An 18,158-nucleotide genomic window follows, 5' to 3' on the forward strand; every position below is an offset into this window, starting at 1 on the left:
GATGATCTAATGCTGAATGGTGAGCGCAGTATATAGAACATGGCAGTTAAGAGCGGGGAGCAGGTGAACTTGAACTTGGGAGAAGCGGGAGTCTCTTTCGGGGACCGGAGAACCACTATATATATGGGGCTACGGAAGGCCCATACCCTCAGTCGCTCGCAGTTCGGCGTGGAATCAAACGAGGCTGTCAAGTGGACTCATTGCCACATATGGTGAAATAACGTAGTTTCCAGAACCCACTACCATTCAAATATTTCTGAACACCCGCGTCAATTGAAGGCGAGAAAGGCTGCAAATAATTTCACAACTATTCACGGACGACTTTTAAGTGATTCGAGGACTTATATAAGGCACAGATAATGGCTGGAAGAATTACAATCAACGGCACCAGCCACGAAGGTGGGTATGCATGTGTGGGCAGTTTAATTGCCTATGGATTGATGGGGGCTGGCATCTACAAGATTGCCGAGACAACGAACTGGAACGCCAGGGTCGAGAAATTCGACTACTAAATACCTGCTAGTTAGTTAGATGAGAGTTTTGACGACCTAGTAAAAAAGTTTTTTATTCTTCCAAAAGTGTATTGTCATGGTGATGTGTTATAAATTAACTACCATAATTATGGTGACCCAAGAAAAACAATATTAAATATCTTCCTTTGGAATTAAAGTTGATGAATTACTAATGAGTAAAAAATGGCTAGACTCGTTTCCAAAACAGTTGTATTTATATATTGTATTTATAATATTTTATAGGGTTCCATTTCATTTTGCTCACTTATTTTGATTAGCCGATCAGAGCACTTCTACAAACTATGAGGCACTGAATATCAACTACAAACCTTTTCTTTTAAAATATTTTAATAATAGCTCAGCAATCGTTAGCTTATAAAAAGCACACATCGCAAAGTATTTTTCTTTGACACGTTGTGAGAAATTAGGCTACTTGATAAGATAACACATGTATTGTGTAGGCACTGATGCCCCCTTATGTTTATACCCCTAGTCAACCTGGCTGCCCTGCCGGCTGATATCTCGCTGAACACTTTCATCCGAGAGTATGCCGGATTAACGGGCACGAAGTTCATGTGCCAGGAGGGCGGATGCGGTGTCTGCGTCTGCACCCTGACTGGGATTCATCCGGAGACCGGAGAGCCGCGCACCTGGGCGGTCAACTCGTGCCTCACGCTGCTGAACACGTGCTTGGGCCTGGAGGTTACCACCTCGGAGGGATTGGGCAACAAGCGGGTCGGCTACCATGCCATCCAGCAGCGACTGGCCAAGATGAACGGCACCCAGTGCGGCTACTGCTCGCCGGGAATCGTGATGAACATGTACGGCCTGCTGAAGTCCAAGGGCGGCAAGGTCACGATGGAGGAGGTGGAGAACTCCTTTGGAGGCAACATCTGTCGCTGCACTGGCTATCGTCCCATTCTTGACGCCATGAAGTCCTTTGCCGTGAACAGCAACATCCAGGTGCCTGCTGAGTGCATTGACATTGAAGACCTGAGCACCAAACAGTGTCCCAAGACTGGCCAAGCCTGCTCCGGCAGCTGCAAGAAGCAGCAGCCCAAGAGCAGCCAACTGTATCCAGATGGCAGCCGCTGGAGTTGGCCGGAGAGCCTGGGTGACCTTTTTGCCGCTCTGCAGGGAGCAGTCAAGGAGAAGCTGCCCTACATGCTGGTGGCTGGAAACACGGCTCACGGCGTCTATAGACGTCGTCCGGACATTAAGGCATTCATCGATGTATCCGGCTTGGCGGAGCTCAAGGGTCATAAGCTGAGCGCGGATAACTCAACCCTAACTCTCGGTGGAAATTTGAGCCTCAGCGAAACCATGGAGCTGTGCCGCCAGTTGGAGAAGACGAAAGGCTTCGAGTACTTGTCTCAGGTGTGGCAACACCTCGATTGGATCGCTAATGTTCCAGTGCGCAATGTAAGTCAAATCAAAGAGGTTTGTAAGCCCTCGAGCCTTATCTAATCGGCCAACAATGAAAACACCTTGAGCACCTTGTGTTTATCAACCCATTTCGCATTAACCCAGGCCGGCACCTTGGCGGGCAACCTGTCCATCAAGCATGCCCACCCGGAGTTCCCCTCGGATGTGTTCATCGTCCTGGAGGCCCTAGATGCCCAAGTGATTGTCCAGGAGGCGGTGGACAAGCAGCAGACTGTCAGCCTGACCAGCTATCTTGGCTCTTCCATGGAAGGAAAGATTATCCGTGGTTTGGTGCTGCGCGCGTATCCGAAGGAGCGGTTTGCATTTGACTCCTACAAGGTGAGTGCAAATTATTGTGTATGCGAAGTAGTGAAGTGCAGTATAATTTCTTATCAACGAAAGTAATGCGACTTTGTCAATAGCTTGTAAGTTTTTACAAATGCGAAATAAGCGAGTAAGTACGCCAATTTGTCGTGATTATCGCAAAGCAGATAAGATAGTCGTTCTTTCATTTACAAATTATTTAAAATTTAAAACACTTAAATTGTACTCTTTTAACAGATTATGCCCCGTGCGCAGAATGCCCATGCCTATGTGAATGCTGCTTTCCTCGTGGAATTCACGGCAGACTCCAAGGTGAAATCAGCTCGCATTTGCTTCGGTGGCATCCATCCCGAATTCGTGCATGCCACAGCGATTGAGAACTTGATTCAGGGCAAGAATCCCTTCGAGAACGGATTGGTGGAGAAGGCCTTCGGGCAGCTGTCCACCCTGCTCCAGCCAGATGCCGTTCTTCCGGATGCCTCACCTGTCTACCGACGCAAGTTGGCCTGTGGTCTTTTCTACAAGTTCCTCTTGAAGGTAGCGGCTCAGCGAAAGCAGGGTTTGGGCAGTCGATTCGTCACAGGCGGTTCTCTCCTGAAACGTCCCGTGTCAAGTGGCCAGCAGAGTTTTGAGACCTTCCAGGAGCACTACCCGGTGACCAAGGCAACGGAGAAGCACGAGGGTCTGATCCAGTGTTCTGGCGAAGCCACCTACTCCAACGATCTGCCCACCCAGCACAACCAGTTGTGGGCTGCGTTTGTCACCGCGAAGAAGGTGGGCGCCAAAGTCACCAAAGTGGATACGCAACCAGCTCTGGATCTACCCGGGGTGGTGGCGTACCTCGACGCCAAGGACATTCCGGGACCCAACTACGTTGGGCCCAAAATCCGCGACGACTTTTTCTTCCCCAATGATGAGGAACTATTCGCCACAGGAGTGATTAAGTTTTATGGTCAGCCTGTGGGCATAATTCTAGCCAACTCCAATTCGCTGGCCAATCGGGCAGCAGAGCTGGTGAAACTGACCTACGAGGGCGGAGCGGAAGAGATACTACCCACCTTGAAGGCAGTGCTAGACAAAGTTGGATCCGAAGCTGGCAATAACAAGCGGTTGGAGCAGCCCATCAAGTCCACCATCGAGGTCCTCCAGCTAGAGGAACCTTTCGATGTGAGCTCCTCCGGCCAACTGGATATGGGACTCCAGTACCACTACTACATGGAACCGCAGACAACAGTGGTTCTGCCTTTCGAGGGCGGCTTGCAGGTGTACACTGCCACCCAGTGGATGGACCTAACCCAGGACACCATCGCCAATGTGCTGAACCTCAAGTCCAACGATGTTCAGGTAAAGACGCGTCGTATTGGAGGTGGATATGGAGGCAAGGCCACACGATGCAATTTGGCTGCTGCCGCTGCTGCTCTGGCTGCTCACAAGCTGAACAGACCCATTAGATTCGTCCAGTCCCTGGAGTCCATCATGACCAGTCTGGGCAAACGCTGGGCCTTCCATTGCGACTACGACTTCTTCGTTCAGAAATCCGGAAAGATTTCTGGTATCGTAAGTCGATTCTACGAGGATGCTGGATATCTGTCCAACGAATCACCCATTGGTCACACCGTTTTGCTATCCAAGAATTGCTACGAGTTCAGCGACAACTACAAACTGGATGGCTACTTAGTCTGCACAGATTCGCCATCGAATACTCCGTGCCGTGCTCCTGGCTCCGTGGAGGGCATTGCCATGATGGAAAATATCATCGAGCACATCGCCTTCGAGACTGGACTGGATCCGGCTGACGTGCGTTTCGCCAATTTGCTACCCGCCCATAAAATGGGCGACATGATGCCGCGATTCCTGGAAAGTACCAAGTACAGGGAACGCAAGGCGGACGCTATAGCCCACAACAAGGAGAACCGCTGGCACAAGCGCGGATTGGGTCTGTGTATCATGGAGTACCAGATCGGTTACTTCGGACAATACCCCGCTACGGTGGCTATCTACCACAGCGATGGCACCGTGGTGGTCTCCCATGGAGGCATTGAAATGGGTCAAGGTGAGTGATGTTCCTTAGGTAAAGAAGCTGGTCTTAAACTTTTGTATCTCTTCGCCAGGCATGAACACCAAGATCTCACAGGTGGTGGCCCACACCCTGGGCATTCCGATGGAACAGGTACGCATCGAGGCCAGCGATACCATCAATGGAGCCAACTCCATGGTCACCGGAGGGGCCGTGGGAAGTGAAACCCTCTGCTTTGCAGTCCGCAAGGCGTGCGAGACTCTCAACGAGCGATTGAAGCCCGTGCGCGAGGAGGTGAAGCCCGAGAATTGGCAGGACCTCATCCAGGAGGCCTACAACCGCAAGATCAATCTGATCGCCAGCGATCAGTGCAAGCAGGGCGACATGGATCCGTACTCCGTATGCGGTCTCTGCCTCACCGAGGTGGAGTTGGATGTCCTCACCGGCAACTACATTGTGGGCCGAGTGGACATCCTGGAGGACACTGGCGAGAGTCTGAATCCCAATGTGGACATTGGCCAGATCGAGGGCGCCTTCATGATGGGCTTGGGCTACTGGACTAGCGAGCAAGTGATTGCGGATCCAAAGACGGGCGAGTGTCTTACGAATCGTACCTGGACGTATAAGCCGCCAGGAGCGAAGGACATACCCACTGATCTGCGTATCGAGCTGCTGCCCAAGAGTCCCAACAAGGCGGGCTTCATGAGGTCCAAGGGTATGTACCTATATACAGCATGGTTGTAAAGCCAACTAACTAGCAATTATTTATCCTTAGCCACCGGAGAGCCAGCCATCTGTTTGTCCATCGCAGTCGCATTTGCCCTGCAGCAGGCCCTGCAATCAGCTCGCGATGACGCCGGCGTGCCCAAGTCTTGGGTTACCCTCACCGCCCCGATGACCCCCGAGCACCTGGTCCTCCACTCGGGCACCGAGCCCAGCCAGTTCAAGCTGAACTAGGTGGAGAGGAAGTATATGGACTCGTATCCCTGGCCGTGGGACATGGCACGTGGCCGCGATGGGAACGCTCCGATAAGCACGCCAAGATAACCTGCACTTACACCCCCACTTAACCTGGCGGATCCGCCGACTCTAGACTAGCCGACATTGTGTTGTCTGCACAATAAATTAAAAACTTATCCAACGCTTAATCCAAATGACATTCATTGCCAGCCAGTCGTCGGCCTGGGTCAACAGAAGCCCCTGTCCAGAGCTCCAGGCATTCGGAATTTACATTTTCCGGGCTCTTGCTTAATGCTTAACACCTCAACACGCGGACACACCCCGCCAAGAGGTCTTCATTAATTTTAACATAAATTGTTGTATAGAAATTTTATGCCACACGGAGCGTTAAGTGTGATCTGGCCAAAAGGGCGGGGGCGGGGCATTGCGGAAGCGGAAAGGGAAGGCGGGGGCAACAGTTGCCTTGCGGTCGTGGCAGAAGGACAGGCGCCTCTAATGGATTTTTCAAATATCGCCAACTGCTGTGCCCTTAATGAGCACATCCCTGACGACATTGTTCAATTGACACACTTATAATGAATGTGGTAGCTTTAATTGGGGGAGTTTAAGATCCCTGTGGTTTCGGGATATAGCATACCAGTTATAATTAATAATATCAAACGAGGTATGGTTGCTAGCTTTAAACAAGGTAGCTCTAAGCTCTATAACTTCCCAAGAAAGCATGTGTACACTAACCATTAGCCGCAGCTTTTTGTGTTCCTAGAAGAAACTGTTACTACAGTGAAATATATACTTTGTCTTGGCAATAAATAGGAATATTTTCCCTAGCAGAAACTCCAGTCTTCACTAGGAAATGGAGCTAAGTGGGTTCGTATTCGTAGCACTGCTCAATTTCACTCCCTTTGGATGCAGTAAGTTGGTTGATTTTTGCCAGCTGCCTTACTGCGGAACAAATAACCTCGCCTGCCATAACCCATCGGTGAGTAGAGTACAATCTGAAGAAACTACATCCGTGAAATTGTGTATCTGCTTAGAAATTGAGCGTCATGTGTCCACCGAATGCCAGAACTCTTTCCATGACGACCTACCGAAATTTATTGCTAAGTGCCTTCAATGAGTTTCGCAACTATACGGCGAGCGGAAAGCAAAAGTATCTGAAGGCAGCGGCGGCGCGAATGTGCCGATTGAGTTACTCAATTGAACTGGAGGATCTAGCCCGACTGGCGGTCATCACGTGCTCCACGCACAAGTTTTGCCTGAACTCACTGGAATTCTATTACGTGGGTACCAATATTGGTTCCACCTACTATTTGGGTAATTTAAACGACAACGAGGACCTAGAACTCATGTTGCGGATTATACAGGATTGGACCAGATATGCGGACTATATAAACATGAAAATGAGTCTCTATATGCCGACAACTTTAGAGAAAAGGTGGGGTATAATATTAATTACTATATCAAACAGCTAATCATTGCCTTTTCAGTGGAATAGCAAATGCCCTACTCCTGATGGCAGATCGGAACACCCATGTGGGCTGTTCGGCTATGAGATTCACCGTGCACTCCGTCCACAACTTCGTCTTCTTGTGCGCCTTCAGCACCGATCTCTTCGTGGAGCGACCCATTTACCGGATGTCTATGAGACCAGGAACTGCTTGCAACCGCTTGGATCCCACATATTCAGCACTTTGTGCTCTTGGTGAAAATTACGACAACAATAAGCCCGTGTTGAATGCAAGGGTATTCCAGTTGCCCCTCAATTTATCCATGGGTCGACAAGCTTATGTGCCAGCCACATAGACCAAGCTTTAAGTAAACTTTTAAATTCGCGCAGCAAAAATTTGTTTTTGTTTCTCGAGTTTTTTTTTAGAGTGCCGATGGCCAGACAAAAGTACACGCCCCTGGATACCCAAACAAAATCAGCGCACAAAAACAAATAGTTAACACCCAGACGTGGTCATGGAAGAGGAGGAGCACCAGCAGCAGGAGCAGCCGAAGCAGACATTTCAGCGCAGCCTCGATAATCACAGGACACATTTGCATATAAACACGCTTCCGGGCTGATGTCCTTCGCATGCAAATGAAAACATTAGCGAGGCACACGCGCATCCGCATCAGCGTTCGCATCTGCGAGATGCAGATACAAGGCCAGGGACAGATACAGATACAAATGACATTCGTCGCTGTCGCCTCTTCCCTGCTTAAATATATATTTCAATTAAAATTTTACACACGAATAAATGCAAAGCCACGCCCAGCACATTAGATCCCCCCGCTCGCTCCATCCGACGAATCCCAGTCGCAATCCCCTCCAGTTCTCACTCCTCCGGCCCTTGCGAATGCGGATGCTCCGCTGGCAGTGTCCAACTTGTGTCGCTTGTTTATGAGCGTCTGAAGGCCACGAGTGCAGACAGCAGACACGGACATGGCCATAAAACGGTCCCGGTTTATCCGGAGGGTGTACGAGGTTCAGATACGTTGTGGATGCGGATGGGGCACAGGGATCAGAGCATTCGGGAAGCAGCCAATGGAGCATGCTGCTGAATGTCCACGGAATTATTCAAAAGTTTCACGGAGGAGACAGAACAGCGGATCCCATGAAACGATGAGTTTGGCATTGTGACAAGACGAACTGGGTGTCCCCAAAAGGGCCAATCATGGATGCGTAGGGATGGGCATTAGGAAATTAGTAGGGAGTATGGCAGTTGGATATCATATTTCGATTTTAAAGAACTCTATTCAAATCAGGTCAAAAACATTCTTAATGCGTGGATATGGAGACTAAGCTAGTTCCTAGCACTTAAAGCTATTTCCAAATGATCTGAAGTGCGTATTTTAACTACTCAACTTCCAGCCTTATCATATAATTTATGTGGATGCACCACCACTCATTTTTCTCCGCCAGTCTCTCAATCCGCCATTATGATGGTCTCCATTTCGAGAGCAGTCCAGAGTCAACCATGAACTTGAACTTGCGACTGTAATAATAATAATAATGCAGATCCCGACTGACAATCCCAGTGCCTTCCCACTTTCAGTTGGAGCTGGGCAGCTTTTATTCCTTTTTCATAGCCAGCGCATCCTCATTCCGTCTGTCCTTGCCGTCTGTCTGCGGCCATTGTCTGGCTTGCATTTCAAATTCTAAGCAAATTTGTCGACCCAGGACCCAAGAGAGGGGATGGAGATGGGGATGGGTGGTGGAGTGGAGTTGCAGGATCCGATTCCTGGGTGTGAGCAGGCGCAACATTTTATGAGCGTGCCCGCGATGCAGCGAGCCAGATATGACCAGCAAACGTCTGCTTGGCGGACTCCAACTGCTCCAGTTTCCAGGGCAACCATTTCAATGGCTTTTGCTTTTACACTCACAGAGAAATATGCTACAAAATTTGATGTTTAAAATATTAAATTTAAATAAATTATATATTAGGAAAGAAAATTATATGCTTAAGCACTAGGGGATTGAGATCTAAAAGTTTTAAATTTTCGTATTCGATTGATTCTTTTTCGCTCAGTGTTGGTGGATTGCTGGTGGTCTGCAATGGTGTTGCGTCTGCTGCTGGCACACAAAGATGTCCCGGTGTGATTTATCGCCGGCAGAGCCGGGATAATGGCCACGTATTATAATATCTGGCGCGCCCACAGGGCGTATGCTTATCGGAGTCGACACCGCCAACGACAAGGACGGCGATGTGGCCGTCAAGGTCTAGACTCTAGACTCCTGCGGTGCAGCTGGTGGCAGCGCCAAGGATTTCGCTCTCCGTCGCTGCTTCGTCCTTGCAGTTTCATTTGCATTTCCCCGTGAGCGGAAAACTGCATGCAGTTTATTAAATAGAAACGACGCTGAAAAAAAGGGTCTGCGAAGAATTAAGTACATCATTTCGAGCCGGCTTGATTGTCGGCTGCTTTTGGCGCATATCCTGTGGGTAGGACACACACTCGCAGTGGCCGGATTCTGTGCCGCAGCAATGTCTTCTCCAGCACCTTCTCAGCCTTCTCGGGCAGCTTAAATCGTGAGCCAAATACATAAAATCTACGCATGCATGTCTGCCAGCCTTTTGATGTGTGAGTGTATCTCTGCCGCATCCTTTTCCACTTAATGCCGACTGCATTGTGCCCAGCTACACACATGTGCATACTCGCATGTCCTGGCTCGGCTTTGTATGTATTTGATATCATTAAAATTTTGAGCTTGCCACTGCAGTGGCAGCCAAAGAACCAGAACCAGCACCAGCAGCTTGTCCTTGCCATTGGTCCTTGCCATTGTCCCGTGGTCCTTTTCCCGGCCCCTGATCCTTCGAGCGTCTGGCCAAACATGAATAGCAAAGTCTGGCAGTCTCCCCGGAAAAAAGAACGAAAACTATGCATTTATGATATGTATTTTCAAGTTTATTTGTTCAACGGACTTTGCACTGCTCGAGCGAGTTAAAATATTTCTGCATGTATGCACAAGTTTTGGGAATTAGGAGGAATCCAGATTGAATCGAGGTGGGGCGGTGTATTCGTGCCTTTTCTTGCCATCGCTTTAAATTTTACTTACTGCTTAAAATGCCGAGATACTCGTGCGGAATCCCTCAAAGAGCAAGAAAGAAACAACCACATGCCCAAAGTGAAGTTTAATTAAATTTAAATCCAAATGGGACTTAATATCCAGTCTTTTTCGTTCATAATTAAAAAATACGCAATATCCGATTTTTCAATAACCGAGTGGGAGAAAAACTGAGCAGCAGAAGGAAAAAGTCCTGCTGATGTCCTGTTCACGGCCATGGCCACCGTCATCGCAGGATCCCCCCGCCAGGATGAGAATCCGATTCGAACGAGTGCGACTGATAGGCGACGACAAGGACACCGACTGCCGGTTGCAAAGGACAAGCGGGCGTAACTCAATCTGCGGATGTGCAAAAAAGGAATATCCAACCCGACGCACTGCCGCAGGACAATGATAGCAGAATGTGCCCAGTCCAGCCAAAGAGAAAGCGCTGTAAAAACTCACACAAAATAAAACCAATCTGGTGGCCATTTGCTTATATACCCTGTACAAAATTGAGTCGTATCAATAAGCGTTTTTAGAAAAAGTCAGAAAGTAGAGATTATAGGGAAATGGGATATTCAGCTTTGTCTTGTGTTCTAAGTTAATATTAATAAAATGCGAAATTTAATGGTATTATATCATTACAAGTAAAAATGTGCAAGGATTACTAACATGTTTATATATTTTAACTTTTCACTGGATTTTTCTTTAAAAATTATTGTTGTTTTATAAAATTGAGGGGAAAACATTAGTCCATAAATGGATCGTCATTACTAAGCCGCTCCAATTGTTTTCCTTTTTACTCGGTTTTCTGAGTAAATTAAAAAGTAAATTTCTGCACAGAGGGCGCATCTTCTCGCCCAGCCAATAATTCAATCAATTTATTTGCACTTTAATGCAGAAATTGGTGAAAAGTATCGGACTGGATAGGGGTGCACATATATATATAGATTTATACATATATTCTTTACGGCACATCCGTAAAGCTTTCGCTGGCCGGCGGAGAAAGCGCGAATAAAAATGAAATCAATTATGTTGAAACTTTTTTGAGCGCCAATACCGCTGGCTATGTTGTAATTAATACAAAATGCTCTGGCCCGAGACAGGCGAGGGGGGTGGGGGTAATGGAAGGGGGTGTGGGGATCGTTGTAGCCGGGGGCATGCCAAAAGTTGAGTCTTTGCCGCAGTGCCGTTGCCCCAAACTCAATTTGATAAAAATTTCATTTGCAATTGCCAACGCCATCGTGGCACTTCCTTTTCCCCCTCAATTCCCACTTCCAAAATTTGCTGGAGTGGACAGTTGGCCAGGACTCGCACGATTCGCAGGACCTCCCTTCGCCGCCGCCAATTGTTGTGTTTATTAATTTAATTTGACAGTCGCGAGTACCTCGCACGTTGCCACATCGCCTTTGGCCATTCCGCAGCAGCTGTGGACGCTTGTGGGTTCCCAAAAGGTTCTGAAAGGGGATTTTGGTGGTAACGGTGGCGGAATGGCTTCATTTTGTGGTCTATACTGCGGTCTGCATTCGTATCTGTATCTAGTCAGGGAAACAAGGGAGCTGGGGCAGATACAGCGGATGGCTGGCGTGCTTTATTTAGTCAATATCCGCTAACCATTTCAATCCATCCATTTGCTTATTGCCATTTCATAATCAATGGGACATTCATTTAAGTAACTGGCAATCGCTTTCAGCAGAACTATTCAATGAATCAATCGAACGAAACAAGTGGGAGACTCAAGACTATGCTAGCTCAAAGACTCGACGCTGAAGATATCCTTGAATCATTAGCTAAAATGTGTAATAGTATGCTTTTTATGTTGAGAATCGAAACTACTACCTTAAGTACATCACATTTGGCCCTCTTTTTAGTTGAATTTAAAGCTAACATAAACTTAAACTCTCTTGCCAGTGCAATTTTTCCGATTAAACGCCGCGATTTGTTGTCAGTTAACTTCGCACGTATTCTGCATTGATTGGGCGGCATCGTGGTAGGTAGAAACTTGATAGTTAACCCCTTCCCCCCTGCCGCTGACCATTATCCAGAATGAATCCCTGTCGGCTGGATGGACACTTTTAGTTAAGCGGCGCATGTGGCTGGCACATTTGTCAACCGGCAGCGAAGTCGGCAAAACATCAACGCCAACGCAACAAAACTGGGCAGAAACTCCAGCTGCCTGAAGAGCGAGTGTTAAATGGCAGATATATGTATATATATATACATACCCGATCCGAACCGATCCCCTGAGCGCTGAGCTATAACAAATTTATGGGTTTGGGAAGTCTCGCGCCGGCGACATGCGATGCATGCCAAGCGCCTTTGCAATTGCTGTCAATTTGGCTGGCCGCCGCCTGGCAACTTGTTGGCCGGGTCAAAACGGAACGGTTCGGGCCAAGATGCGACTTTGGCAACATGTTGGCAGAGCGGACAGGTATTGCATTTCAGCTGCACTGGGACTACACGTAGAGTGAACTAGTTTCGACTCGCTTTTGAATACTGGCCAGTGTTGCAGTTGTCTATCACTTGGTGGTGGCAACTTTGTCGGAACGAAAACTTTGTTGCACTTGAACTTATGCCCCACGGTTATTTGGCTAATTATTCGCTTGGCCACTTTGTTGCAGCTTTCACCCCCCTCGTATAATTCACAAGAAAAAAAATGCCAGCAACAATGGCTGGGGCAGGCAGTAGAAGAAGAAGTACGATCTCGTTGAAAGTTTAACAAGTGTTAACTTTGCCATTTTCATTTTCATTTCCTTGGGTTTTATTTTGTATTCATTTCGCGCAGATAAGCTGGGAAAATGAGCAAAGAAAATGCTGCTGGGTGGATTGGCGGAGTGAATTGAGGGGGAGAGCTGGATTCTGGGCCAGCTGCCGCCGAGCAACTACAGTGAAATAATTTTAAATGACCACAAGTGTGTAATTAAAGTGCAGCGCATAATAACAACCGCAACAACAAGAACCACTATAATAGAGGGAAAACAACCACAATTACAAATGGAAACCCAGGCAATCAGCTTTTCTTGGCTGGAGGGAAATTCGCCATGGCTTGCCTGAATGCGAATCGTGCAACTCCTGAAGGACTTAAACTTTTGCCCTGATATTCCCCGAATTGGGACGTCGAGTCGGGTTTTGAGTTGGCTTTCAGGGGGAATTTAGCTGATTTAAAATTGAAATTAATTAAATCAAGCAGCTAAGTCCGGAATGTTTGCATTGTTTGTCAATCATAATTGAATGGAAATTGTATAGATGTGCAAGTTGGTTTAGTTCTACTTGGGTTCCTACTTGATTTTTATGCTAGTTTTCAATTCACCCGCATGACTGTGAATGCATGAATTGCCCGACTGTCGGCACATTTAATTACGAGTATTTGCATTCTCGCTGATTTCTGATTCCATCGGTTAAATAACCCCAACCGCCGGCTTAGTATCTGCAACATCCACTTCCGCCCTTCTGCTGCTGCTGCTGCAGTTGCAACTTCCGCTCGAATCCAGAATCCAGAGCACCGAATCCTGAATCTGAAAACCCCAGACCAGACTCTACGTTTGTGATCCATTTGGCAGACCGCGACACGAGCATCGGGGCCACTTTTATGTGTATTTAAAATCGTTAAAAATAATCTGCAAATTGTGCATTTTTAATGCATTTCGTGTCTGCTGCTGCTGCTGCTGCAGCGTCCGCCCCCTTTATTTTTCATGGCCAAAGGGGGGGCGTGGCCCCAGGAGCAATCATGGCGTCTGGTGGGCGCGGCGATGTCTGGTTCTGGCCACCATGGTCATCATCGTCGTCATCGCCACCATGGAGATTATCGTTTGCAAAGGCATTGTCGCAACTCCATCATTATCACCACGCGCTCTCCTCCTCGACGTCAACGTCATTTGCATTTATTGTTTTTGTGCCTTTGTGTGCGAAAAGTGATCAGAGATTGCCTTGGCCCAGGACGCAGGACACGGGACACAGGACATGCATAAGTTCACACACAAGCGCACATGTATGAAGAGCTGCCTCCATAAATGGATATGTATTTACATGTATGCATATGGTTATATGTCTCATTGTGCCTGCGCGTGCATTGATTGCACAGCGGAAGTGTTGTGGCGGAATTAAAATAAATAAATGCATTCGCATTTCCCGCTGCCAACTGTCCTGAATGGCCGGCATGTCCTCCGCAGGACTCGGCTGGATCTGGGGCTGGTCCTGGTCATGGGCACCCATTCTGGCTTGTTGCTTCATTTGTTGCACATTAAACAAGGCCATAAGTTACCGCCACTGGCACAGCAGCTGACAGCCTTCAATGGCCCGAATAAAGAGGATACAATCTTTGGTGAAAAATATCCGTTAAAAGCTTTAGTTGTTACTATACATATTTTCATTCAAAACCCATAAAAATGGGAATATTCAGTAGATACACATACTATGTGTATCTGAACTTAAAGTACGGCCACTAGCTAAAGATTTGCCCATATTATTCTAGGTGAAACACCACATGGAGCACTAGAATCTTTCTTCGAAACCATTTCACCCCAATGAATCTCTCTTTAAGGTGGAAACTCTATCCGTGTTATTGATTCGAGGCGAATGTAACCGAATTTTGCGGCTCATTTAATCCGCAACACGTACATCTGAGGCGAACACGTATCTGCCAGATACGCTCATCCCCCAGCCTCGGAAAACCAGTGCCAGATTCAGAACCAGGACCCGAGTAGCCGAAACCAGAAACAAATCAAATCGAAGGTTTGCCCTTGCTTTGATGTCTCATTAGATGGGCGGTTGCCAGGTGATGACGAAAACGACGACGATGATACCGATGCCGTTCCGATTCCTAGACCGAGACAGTATCCTGGGAAGCTGGGACGGAATGTCTGCTGGCGAACGAGGGCATGGTTACACGTACCTGTGCGTCCTTGCCGGCTGTCAGTGTATCCGGATTGGTATCTGTTTCACCCGATTTCGGCTTCTTTGGCAACTCACAAAGTGATACTTGCCTTGTTTGTCGTCGCCCAGGGTGGAGTGTGTATAATCAGTGAGCAGCGACAGGTTTCGGTTACCCATTAAGATCATTTCGGTTTGCTAATTGCGAGGAGTCAGCTCTCTGATTTAACCAGCTGAACTCTGGCCCTTGAAATATGACAACCCTTAATGGCCGAATTAATTAACATAAAAAATGCCAATGGCCGCGATGGCGGAAGCGCCACTCCTGACCGTCAAATGGCCGCATATCGGGGTCTGGGAGGATATGGATATGGCCGGAATATCCGCACATCCTTCACACACACCCAACTGAAGTGTTGCGGTGTGCACTTGCGATAATGAAGCGCTGGCCGCATTTGCATATCGCCAATTTGCAATCCGTTCGCAGCTCAAATGAGCCCATTCAAGTTGTCTTCCTTGGCGGTTGCACAAAAATAAAGCGCCAGTAAGTCCACTTCATCAATGATGAATTCTCGTTGATTCCTGGCCTCTCTATAAACACAAATTCCTCGAGCAAATACCTCTTACCTCAACAACAATTACAACTTTTGCCTTGTTTTCCGGGATTCCGGGATTCACTTCGAGTCTGGGAAACTTTTGCAGCCGGCCAACAAAGTTTTCAATGCGGCCGCATATTAAACAAAATATAAGGAATATATTTATACCACGCCCATGTCCGGAAAAATATACGAAAGTTGCGCATTTTTTCGGGATCTAAAAGTTTTTCGCCTTTTTTCTTGGCTACATGTTTCTCTTACGGCATTTCTACTTTAATGCCCGGTGGTAGGAAAAGTTTACGAGAGCTCCTCGGTTCGGTCATCTAATAAACCAGGGCGGGACGAGGCATTCCTGGACTTTGGCTAAAAACTCAACTTTTACTACTGCTAATATTGCCGCATAAACTTGGCACAGGTTGGTTCAGTTCAAGCCCGGTTTTATTGGCCCCTCTGCACGGCACAAAAATATGAAAGCCTCTCTGACCCAGAACCTCCATCCATCCACTTTTGGTCCTAGAAGTTGGATGCGTGACTTTGCATTTGGTTTTATGTGGCCAGCGGCTAGTCCTTGGGGTAACATTAACATGTATTTTGTGCTAAAAGTGTTATTAGATTTTAGTTTCGAGTCAAGTGCGAGTGGGCGAGTGGGCGAGTCCTTGCGAGGCGTTTCAGTCATTCGTGCACTAAAGTTTTATTCGGCCGGGCATAAACCAAAAGTGCCTTCGAGCCAGGCTGACAACACATCGCCGAGAGCTTTATGGCCGCCCCAGTGGGTGGCCCAGTGGGTGGCTGGGTCCCGATCCTGGCCACCAGCAGCTGTGCGGATGTCACTTTAAAGCGTGCCGACACTTAACAGTGCGATAAAGATAACAGCCCCCACAATCCAGGGAGCTATGTATGCTGGCTATATATGTGCGAAGGGCCAGAACTATCGTGACATTGAGGGAAAAGCTAAACCGAATTATAGCAATATTATTGCCTCACGGGAGCAGTTCTCACTTGTTGTTGGGAATGGAAATTTTAATTGCAAAGTTAAGTTTCTATCTTCAGTCTAGACACAACAGCCACGAAATGTCAATCATAAACAGATTCCGAGTGCAGTTATTACGGGCTTGGCCAAGAGCTATTTGTTGGCTACACATAGAGAAAATCTACAAGAATTCGTTCAACATATTCAAACTATTACGTTCTATATACGTTCCTATTAGTTGCAAATCTTAAAAAGATAATTATATCGTTATTTGCCTATTATCATAACAACCAATTAATTTTAATAAATGGCATTCGCCATTTAGAAATGCTTTTACTTCTTCAAGTATTTTTCTACATTTCTCTGCAAGTTTGAAAAGTAATTTAAAGCCCCCAAACGAATGCTGAATGGCGAAAAAGAAAACCGATTCTGAAATCAATACGATGACATTCATCCAATGGCTAGACAGCTTGGCCCTGAAGTGGACAGCCCAGGACAGGCCAGGAGTTGACTCAATGCCAAAGGACATTGCTCGTTTGAAACGGAGCTGGAAGCTGTATATTTTCTATATTTTCCATTTGTCGCATTGACACGTCAGTGTCATTAAAAACCGAAAACAGAAAACAGACGACCCCAAATTAAATAAAAAAGTGATTATCTAAAGAATAAATAACGCTGTGCAGACAGTGACCCATGCTGAATTGGTTTCCATGGCGTCTGGGTATTCCAGACGTTCATGGTTAAAAATTAAAATTTAAAAACTCATTTTTGCCAATAAATATGAACTAAACAGTATACTAACATGTGAAATTTGAACTTGGGTTAGAATTGCGTTTATATTCAATGAACTCGCATTGATGAGTCAACACCTTTGAAAGTACAATTTATTTAGTTCGAAAACCAAAAGTTTGCGTTCTATGAAGAAGCCATATCGCCGTTTAATTCGATTACGTCCTATCAGCTTTCTTTCGACCTAAATCTTTCGTTCCTGGAACTTTCATCCGCTCGAATCCACAGATACCTATCTGGCGTGTAAAAATAACATCTTCCTTGGACTCCTCCGCCTTCGACTCCACAGAGAATGCAAATGATGTATGCCCTAGTTCGAGGCCGATCCTGGGGAAATTCGTTTGAAGTTCTCACTTTAAAAGTTGACAAAATTTACATAGAGCTCGGAGTGCGTCGGGCTTCTAATTAAATTAAGAGTGTCCTGGGCGCAGGCGGTTGGTTGATATTCAATTTTGGCGGGCGTCAAGGCGTTAATAGCATTGAATTAGGTCGGTCGGGAGTGGCCCGTTTGGAGCGGGAGGTGTTGGCAATTCATGTTTACAAGTAATTAAGCAATTTCCATCCATTAAGCAGAAAAAATGAGGCACTTTGATGTCGCACGAAAAGCCATAGATATAATATTCTTTTTCAGCCATCTCTTGATAACACCAGAATGGATATTTTGATGGCACCAGCGAAAGGAGAAAACGACGGCCGAGGGCGAGGTTGCCACTAATTTGAGCTTTGTGCGCTGTCAGACCGACAGCATCTTTACAGCTCCTTGTGGCAGGAGCGTCCTTAGTCCTGGCCGTATTCCCACTATTCCATATTCCCTGACAGCTTGTGGCTTTGTGGGAAATATTTAAATGTCATTTGAAAAGCAGCGATAACAGCAGGGACAATGCAGGAGCTGCTGCTGAAACTGCAATAAAGTATCTGCCAGGGCGTCCAGAGCGTATATCTGCAGCTGTATCTGTATCTGTACCTATATTCCAGCAGCTTAGAGTTTTCGTTCATTTTGCATTCAGCTTTTGCTGATATAGCTGATTCTCAGAGAATTGCGGTTTGCTGGGATTTAGTTAGAGGTCTTTTCCTTGAATATCGCTTTAAGCAGGGCTGTCTGTACAGGGAACCCATTTAACATGCCACTTCCCAATCACGGCGATTTCGTAATGCGACATTCAGG

At 46.9% G+C, this 18,158-nt stretch overlaps 2 protein-coding genes across 3 annotated transcripts; both read left to right on the top strand.

Moving 5' to 3' along the window:
• Positions 1–134: 134 nt before the first annotated feature.
• Positions 135–5,426, top strand: LOC6727939 (indole-3-acetaldehyde oxidase). Its single transcript, XM_039296039.2, has 6 exons — positions 135–399; positions 1,006–1,934; positions 2,043–2,276; positions 2,499–4,314; positions 4,373–4,993; positions 5,054–5,426. Exons 1-6 carry the CDS (start codon positions 360–362, stop codon positions 5,233–5,235), a joined length of 3,822 nt encoding a protein of 1,273 aa, XP_039151973.1. The 5' UTR covers positions 135–359; the 3' UTR covers positions 5,236–5,426.
• A 628-nt stretch (positions 5,427–6,054) lies between these two features.
• On the top strand, positions 6,055–7,506 carry LOC6727940 (allergen Tab y 5.0101). 2 transcript variants are annotated; one of them, XM_016176650.3, is made up of 4 exons: positions 6,055–6,217; positions 6,273–6,673; positions 6,726–7,053; positions 7,112–7,506. In XM_016176650.3, the coding sequence occupies exons 1-3, from the start codon at positions 6,092–6,094 to the stop codon at positions 7,039–7,041; spliced, it is 843 nt and encodes a 280-aa protein (XP_016034546.1). In that variant the 5' UTR covers positions 6,055–6,091; the 3' UTR covers positions 7,042–7,053; positions 7,112–7,506. The 2 variants fall into 2 exon arrangements, with proteins under 2 accessions (XP_016034546.1, XP_002103295.1); XM_002103259.4 differs by having other exon boundaries at positions 6,726–7,506.
• Positions 7,507–18,158: the final 10,652 nt, after the last annotated feature.

Source organism: Drosophila simulans, chromosome 3R (assembly GCF_016746395.2).
Source record: "Drosophila simulans strain w501 chromosome 3R, Prin_Dsim_3.1, whole genome shotgun sequence".
Lineage (NCBI taxonomy): Eukaryota > Metazoa > Arthropoda > Insecta > Diptera > Drosophilidae > Drosophila > Drosophila simulans.